An 8,226-nucleotide genomic window follows, 5' to 3' on the forward strand; every position below is an offset into this window, starting at 1 on the left:
ATTTAAATGACTTCATAAGAGTGAACCTGAGTGGATACACTCCAGCATACGCCTCTCTTGTTGACTCCATTCAGTGCCAGTCATCTCACTAACTACAAACGACTGAATACACATTCCACATACAACTGTACATGTGAATACTCTTGTGAAGTGATACAGTGACATGTGGACAGATATAACAAAATGACAAGTGAGTAAGTAATATCTGTGTATTTGTAATTGCATTTTGTTTTGACAAGCATTCATATTTTAATTTGATAGTGTGAGATAGACGAGAAAGAAATGCATGCAGAAATACAAAACGCACATGCAGGTGACTTAAATACTTTTTGTGATGTTTTAATACAAAATGTGAGTTGTGGAAACCAAAATTTTGTGAATGTTCAGGCAAAACAAGCTTATTCAGTTTGTTTGGGTTGAAATAAGCTATGAGAATAAATGTTACAAAACACGAGTAGCTCTCGGCCATTTTCATTTTGTAAAAGTAGCTCTCAGAGGAGAAAAGGTTGGAGACCCCTGGTCTACATCCATCTACAGACCAGTGGCCTCTATTTGAAGGACGAGGATGTGCCCACCCTTGACAGGAAGGAACGCTAGTTTGAACGGGAAGTCATACAGGCCATCTATGTGAAGGGGGAACGACCGTCCCTGAACCGAGGGGGGGCGGGGCCTAAGAGTAATCCTCACCATTTTACAATGCCGTTTGCAGTCACGTGATTCTGATGACGCGCGAGGTTCAGATGGCGGGCAGGGGGTGAGAAGCAGAATGGACGAGATGGAGCTAGTTGAGCCCGAGCTGTGCTAGTTTAGACGGTATTATGAGAGAAAGGTATAAAGAGGAAGTAAGATGTGTTGGACACGATCCTTCTGTTATGAAGAGTGATTTTTTTTGACGAAGTGGTCACTGTACACACGCGCGTTATCCGACTCTGCTCCTCCCGACCGCAGGCGACGGTTTGCAAGCCACCCCCCCCCCACCACCACATGAACAACAACTTTTGATATTCCATAAAAACTCCTTGTGGTTTCTCGGTTAATGACGCCAAACATGGCATTTCGAAAGTTTGATAGTGCTTCCTATGTAGAAAATCACTTCCTGCCCTCCATCGGTAGTTCGTGACGTCATATGCAAATAACGTTCCCCAATCCTCTGTGAATAACACACGTGGCCATTTAAAAGTCAATTTGCATATGAAACCGATCGTTTTCGGTCGTTATGCCACTGTATTGGTTATAAGGGTGGGGATACCTGCAGTCAGTTTAGACTGCAGAGGTCACTTAGATGAACTGATTCAACTTTCTGTGAAATAAAAGAAGTGTTCCTCTCTTGCCCGTTAAAGCCTTAAAATACTAGATGAGCTCCTCAGGTTACCTCTGACTTGAATGAGGAATTGTAGTGGTTTATGGTGGGTTGTTTAAAATGTTCCTGTAAGATTTTTTTTAAGACAATATGGACAGTATATATAAGACAAGTCCTCAGGACACTATCATATATTATTTTTTCATTTGATATGGAAAGGAGTATTTCACCAAAAATTACCTTTGGGTGTAGCTGATTCACTATACCATTTTCAACGTGTCCTGTTCATAACGTATGTGGGCCTTTCTCTTTGTTTTTAGTTTTTATATTAATTTTGACCGAACGAATGTTGCATCATTTTCTAACTATAATTTCTCAGTGTTTTTGGAGTTGATTCTCAACAATAAAAAAAGTCAAATTTTCAAAATTGTTTAGTGCCTCTGTCGTGTGTCAGAGACCCAAAGTCATTCATTTGAATCGTGGTTGAAATACAGACCTACAATAATACAGAAATACATGCAATAATAATAATACAATAACACCCTGTGATGGCCTGGCGACCTGTCCAGGGTGTCTCCCCGCCTGCCACCCAATGTCTGCTGGGATAGGCTCCAGCATCCCCACGACCCTGAGAGCAGGATAAGCGGTTGGATAGATGGATGTTTTTGGAGATGGTTCTCATAAATATAATTTCACTGAGCTGTATTTAACACTATGGAATAAATATCTTTCAGGTTGGCCTTTAATGAAAAATGATTAAAGGTCATCGCTCATAATATAATACACCGAGGTTTTCATACATCATTTGGCTGTTGGGCTTCCAGCCAAGTCACCATGCTTAATCCACATTCATGCAAATGCTATTCTAGTTTCTAACTTATTTTCTACAAATAAAGATATTGAAATATTTGGGTCTGATTACATACATTTTAACTGATAAAAATGCAAGTTAGACTGCATTGGTAAGTACAGTCCTATTTAGACTCTAACGTCTAATATAAATTGTGAGCCTATTACCCGAGAGTGCCTTGCCCATGGGTTAAGGGTAACACCCGAATGACCATGGCTCCCTGGGGGAGCAAATTTCTCAATTAGATTCCATGTTGAAACAGTTTTGATACCCTTGAACTGGACATCATTCAGGTTCTCAGGTGCCAAAAGCACTGCTGGCTTTCTATAGTGTGGTAGGTAGTTGACTACATCTATCTGTTGTTCTACTTAATCACGCCTCCAATCAGGGAGGTTTTAGACACGGAACAGTACCTGAGGACCGGACTGAGAACCACTGCCCTTTGCCCTTTACCTCGTGGTTCAATCATTTGTAATGCGGACATACCAATCGCCACCAGGTGTCAGCAGAGTCAAGGGCTTGAATGCAGGCATACGTCACCGTTCTCTAAACCCAAGGGTATTGCTTATGAGCATTAAGGCCAAGTACCCCTGAAGTTAGTGAGGAAATCAACTTGCATGGCATCTCTACGCCCTCCTTTATCTCACGTTATCAGCCAGATTGGAAAGTGGTGATCAACTGATATATCCATCTGCAACTTTTATCATACATGAAAAACAACTTATGATTGGAGACATAGCCTGTCAATTTTTTTTTCTAAGAGTGTTTATGCTTAAATCAAAAATCTATCGCTGGATATAGCTCAACAAAACGGTTTATTCAAAACAAAACATGTTAACATACACAACTACAGTCGAGTGCTACCTTATAACAAAACAAAGAGCGATTACTGGCACACAATATTCAACACACAAATCTGTGAGGAACATTAAGGATATACCCAAAAATCTTACGAAGGATAAGATTTAAACACTGTGATCCAACAGTATGAACAAAACTAACATACACATATGTAAGCAAAAATAGAAAACATCTTTGGAAAGTTATTTAAACCATGTTTATGTCAGATCCCTTTTGTCTCTTTGTTCTTCCGTACTTCTTCAAGCTTCTTGTCCTGTTAACATTTTGATAGGAGATAAAAAAAAAGAAGAAGAAAGAATCCCAACATTATGTATGTTTTAAGCTTTCCCTTGTAATGTCAGAGTAAAGTGTGGATCTGTAAACAGTGGTTTACCTTCTCCTTAAATTTCTCGTTGAGCGCTGCCATTCGTGCTGTACGATTCTCTTTGTTGGCCTCCATTTTCTGGTTAAGCTTCTCCTCTGCCATCTTGCTGAAGTTGCTGTTTTCCTCAATGGCTTTCATGATCACTTCTTTTTCATGCTCTCTTTTCTCAGCTAAGTGCTTTAGGACCTCAGCTTCATGGTGCTGACAAAATGGAAGAAAATAAAAAACCCTCTGTATTAAATGTGTTTTGAAAGAAATCCAAAACATTGATGTGTGGGTTGGTAGTCTGTTGGTGGTTTGCAAAATGATAAATAGATAACGAATCCAAACGGGGGGGGGGGGTCTCCAGGAGATACCTTGCGCCTCTCCTCTGCAGCTTCCAGTTTCCTCTGGATCTCCTCAAGGGAGGTTTCCTTCTTTGAAGGGGGTGACAATGGGAATTCTGCTTTAGGTGCTGGGGACAAGGGGTTTAGGATGACCTCAAATGCTTGACCCGAAGCACGCTTGTCAAGCTCTTTCACCTGAATATCTGCAAAATTAGGAATTCTGTCAGCATTTAAGTGCAGAGGGAGGTGCAAAGACGTTACAAATAGCATGTTTCCTTCTGCGATGGTCGCTCTGAGTTGTCAAAATACCCAAATCGTTACCCTCGCATTACATAAATAATAGGATGGCATAAATCAACAAAATGGATAACAATTCAGATAGTAATGGGCTAATGAAACAGAGCAGTGGTATTCAACCATGTGCCATGTGTATGCACATTTTTTTCCCCAACCCAATATTAGTGGGTTAAAACGAAGTTTGCACTACTTTTTTTTATTTAAGTTAAAAAAAAATTAGCAATTAATGAAAAACTTGTGTAGGGTTGGTTTGGAAAGAAAACCTGCATACACATGGCACATGGTTGAGTACCACTGTACTAGAACATTGTATGCATGCATTACGTTAGCTAACCATTGTGCCACACTCTAATATATGCCCAACTGGCATGCAGGGTCATCTAAAACATGCCAAAAATTTTATTTCTATGCTTTTCAAATAATTGTACCATGCACATTTGTATGTTGTCAATGGAAAGAAAAAAAAATCACATCAAGGGGTTAAAATTGGTCTCCTTACACCATTTTTGGGGGCAGTTGCCCCTGAATGAAGGATCAACAGTGAACAAAAATCTAGACTGCTTTACATAGTAAAGTTTGTTCAAATATGTGGATTATTGAAATGAATCTATACTCACAATACATTATGAGAACTATTGTAACTGCAAATGCCTTTTCATTAATGCCTACCTTCAGGGGATGCCATTTCAGTGGAGCTCATGGTTACAACTAGGAGAAACAAGACAATATTCTCAGTATAGTTTCAAACAACATAAACATGTCTTAGCACTTCTGTGTATGGATAATGGAAAAAACAGAACTATAGGGGGCGTCCGGGTGGCGTGGCGGTCTATTCCGTTGCCTACCAACACGGGGATCGCCGGTTCGAATCCCCGTGTTACCTCCGGTTTGGTCGGGCATCCCTACAGACACGATTAGCCGTGTCTGCAGGTGGGAGGCCGGATATGGGTATGTGTCCTAGTCGCTGCACTAGCACCTCCTCTGGTCGGTTGGGGGGGGACTAGTGTGATCTTCCCACGCCAGGGTGGAGCAGTGACAAGGATGGCTCAGAAGAATGGAGTAATTGGCCAGGTACAAATGAGAAAAAGGGGGAAAAAAATCCCCCCCCAAACAAAAGCTATTTCAAAAGCTAGGAAGGAGTAAGGGTGTGCTCTCTTGCTATGACAGAAGTTTAACTCAGCCTACCAGTGGCATGCTCTTTTGTATGTAAAAAGGTAAAAGGTTCTTGCTCTAACATTATGGCCTATACCAGTGGTTCTCAACCTTTTTGGGGTCCTGGACCCCCTGCGTATTTTTGATCTACCCTGAGGACCCCTCCACCTGATCTTGGGGGCGGGGGGTTGCAATTTGATAGAAACAGTAGAAACTGCATTTTAAATTGCATTATAGCATTTATTCACTCTTTGGGGCAAAAATAAGAGCTTTCAGTTGTAACTTAGATATAGTTAACAAAACAGAATTCTTATGCAGTAACTTTCAGATATATGTAACAAAACAGAATATGTATTCAGTAACTTTCAGATATATGTAACAAAACAGAATTTTTATGCAGTAACTTTTAACAATGCAAAGGGGAGCAAGAGCTCTTATTAAAATACACAAATTACACTTGTGAAACAGATGTAATTAGAGAAAAAAGTCCTGTTACCCTTTATAGTTTAGGTAGATAAAGGTCTCAGTCACATTTGAGTAAAATAATCCTATTTCTATAAATGTCATAGGATCTTTTTTTAAAGATATTTTATTTTCACGGACCCCTTGCAATTACACCACGGACCACTAGGGGTCCGCGGACCCCCGGTTGAGAAACACTGGCCTATACTATCGAATCACATCTTGTAGTGTTCAACTCAAAAGCGAAATTTGCATTGTTTTGGTTATTTCAGGGCAGCAAGCACAAACTATAAAACGTCTTGTAGTCTTGATGGTACTCATGTGAAGGAAGTGTGCTGGGGGTCAGCATTACTGAGCATCAAAGACTAGCAGATGTAACTTGCGCGAATACAGCCACGACATTTTAGCATAATTACCAGTAAGGGTCAAACTGGCAACCAATCTGATAATCTTGATTCAGATTAAGTGGTGAAATATATTCTCCACTAACTTCATCAATGATCCACACACAGACAAAGTTCTCCATTTGCAAGTGGTGCTGGGATTTACAGTGGAGTGGTGTCCCCACCCCATTATGCCTCCAACAGTTTCTCCTCCTCCTCACCTTAAACCCTTCAGGGGCGATACCTAGGTGTATCCAGTTTTGGAGGGAAATAGCTCAACTTAACCGCTGTTCAACCGACCAATCGGCGGGCTTTATACTAGCACGGGCGGCATGCATACATCCTCTCATGTAAGAATACTAAAGGGGCGGAGGGTCGCAGACATGCGTTGTTGCCATGCGTAATACAAGCAAATGCAGACGAGCATGCAAGATGGGAGTCTAAATTCGCTTGTACCGCACACAACGGTGTGGCTGTATCCAGCTCAACACAGGAACATTTGATGTTCAGTGACTCAAATGCATGAGAAAGACCCGGCAGAACCACCTGAACCACAATCAACCGTTTACGCTCAACGTTAAATACGTACACAGACTGAGCCTTCTGTCCGTACTCGGCCTTCATTTTGTGCACGTTTTCTGAACGCGTACAGATACGCACGAAACGGAGCAGCGCCACCACCAGAGACCGTGGGGGCACTGTAGCCAATAGCTTACGCGACACACGAGGAAGACAGTTAAACAATGGCGGCACTTTTATTTATTTATTTATTTAATGGCGGCACTCGAGAAGTTGTGCGAGTTGGTGGAAAATGTTAAACATACGTTGCACAGCCCGGGTACAGGCGCAATAAGCACATGTGCCGTGTTTGTTGTTATCGGAAATTACCGACCATGTCACAAGTTATGTCATAAATCGACGTATTGCTCAATGTCCACGCCAATGGAAAGGACGCATGTGGGCAGTCACGGTTACGTCGTTTAAAATGGACGCGTTTGTTTTCATACGTGACGGGAGCGTGCCCGTAACACGCGGGTTAAACCTAAAAACACACCCACATAGACACAAAAAGCTGACCGGGCACACAAATCTAATTTAATTAACCCGCCATTTACCCGAGGGAAATCTGGTTTGAATACTAATCCATTTCATGCACGTGTGGCATGGTTAAAAACGTCACACGCACCTAATTGTAAATCTTCAGCAATAAACCTGCAAAACTTCCACCAAAGGCGCCAAAATACGGCGAACTAACATAACCGCAGTCAGTCGACATATCGCCCCCTGCAACTCCGTTTCTACAAGTGTGCGTGTACCTAAAGTTCAACATCAGTGAGTTATTTTTTTTAATTGAGCGTTAATTCCAATTTTTTATCCTCACCGTCAAACGAGGTTCTCCCAAGTCGAGTGCAGGCAGGCACGTTGGACTCCAGCGTCTTGCCCGCTTTGTGACTTATTTGAAAACGCCCCGCCCCCTTCCGCCCCCACGTTATTGGGGGGGGGGGATACCGAAACTCACCAATCAGGTGAGTCTTTACAAACTGGAGGTCCTCTGCTGAAACAAAGGCGCACACATCCGGATGCCCTTTCACAGAGGTCCCGGAGTTTGACACGCCGTGGCTTTCCCTGTGGAGGTGTTCCGGGCCTCGGGGCGAGCAAATCGCTTGTGCGGTAAAGAGAACAAAACTGGCTCAATAACATCATCCATGACACAGTCACTGATCTACAGCAATAATATCTCATTCCCTGTCAAAAAGTGGGATAATTAAGAATTCACTGTCCTATACATCCGTGCGGTAAACCCACCTTTCGCTCTCCAGTCACGGCCCCCTACTGACCGGATGAAACAGACAAGGCATGCCGGCGTCAAACATTATTCTAGTCATGTTTTGGAATACAGTGAAATGATCGCATTGTTTTCGTTGACTCAAAAAGTATGAAAATACATGTTTTATTTCTCCTTGTTTCTGTAAACTACTAATAAGACACGTTAGCCCCTAGGTAAAGGGTCTGACCCTTTAGCCGAGCGGTTAGTGATGTTGCCTTGTGGAGCAGTACACTTAGTATCGAATCCCGCACCGGGCAAGAAAATAACCGGTTACATTGGTGGCAGCGGTGGGATCCGGAAGTGTGCAGATCCTCAGAAGTCTCTTCGGAGCGCGGGAATAACCAAGCGCGAGGGCGCGCTTCCGGGGAGGGTGACGACTGTAAACTACTAATAAGACACGTTA

The 8,226-nt window shown here is 42.3% G+C and overlaps 1 protein-coding gene across 1 annotated transcript; it reads right to left on the reverse strand.

Moving 5' to 3' along the window:
- Window positions 1-2,956: 2,956 nt before the first annotated feature.
- stmn1b (stathmin 1b) lies at window positions 2,957-7,426 on the reverse strand. The gene is made up of 5 exons (XM_056285942.1): window positions 7,377-7,426; window positions 4,668-4,706; window positions 3,732-3,904; window positions 3,385-3,576; window positions 2,957-3,264 (listed from the first exon to the last, which is right to left on the reverse strand). The coding sequence occupies exons 2-5, from the start codon at window positions 4,696-4,698 to the stop codon at window positions 3,214-3,216; spliced, it is 447 nt and encodes a 148-aa protein (XP_056141917.1). The 5' UTR covers window positions 4,699-4,706; window positions 7,377-7,426; the 3' UTR covers window positions 2,957-3,213.
- Window positions 7,427-8,226: the final 800 nt, after the last annotated feature.

This window comes from Lampris incognitus, chromosome 9 (assembly GCF_029633865.1).
Source record: "Lampris incognitus isolate fLamInc1 chromosome 9, fLamInc1.hap2, whole genome shotgun sequence".
Taxonomy (NCBI): domain Eukaryota; kingdom Metazoa; phylum Chordata; class Actinopteri; order Lampriformes; family Lampridae; genus Lampris; species Lampris incognitus.

What these genes read in the sequence shown, in the direction of transcription:
- stmn1b (XM_056285942.1), bottom strand. Translation starts at nt 4,698, where the DNA reads ATGAGCTCCACTGAAATGGCATCCCCTGAAG. An exon ending in TGAAATGGCATCCCCTGAAG is followed by an intron (nt 3,905 to 4,667) that starts GTAGGCATTAAT and finishes CTAATTTTGCAG; the next exon opens with ATATTCAGGTGAAAGAGCTT. An exon ending in CTGCAGAGGAGAGGCGCAAG is followed by an intron (nt 3,577 to 3,731) that starts GTATCTCCTGGA and finishes CCATTTTGTCAG; the next exon opens with CACCATGAAGCTGAGGTCCT.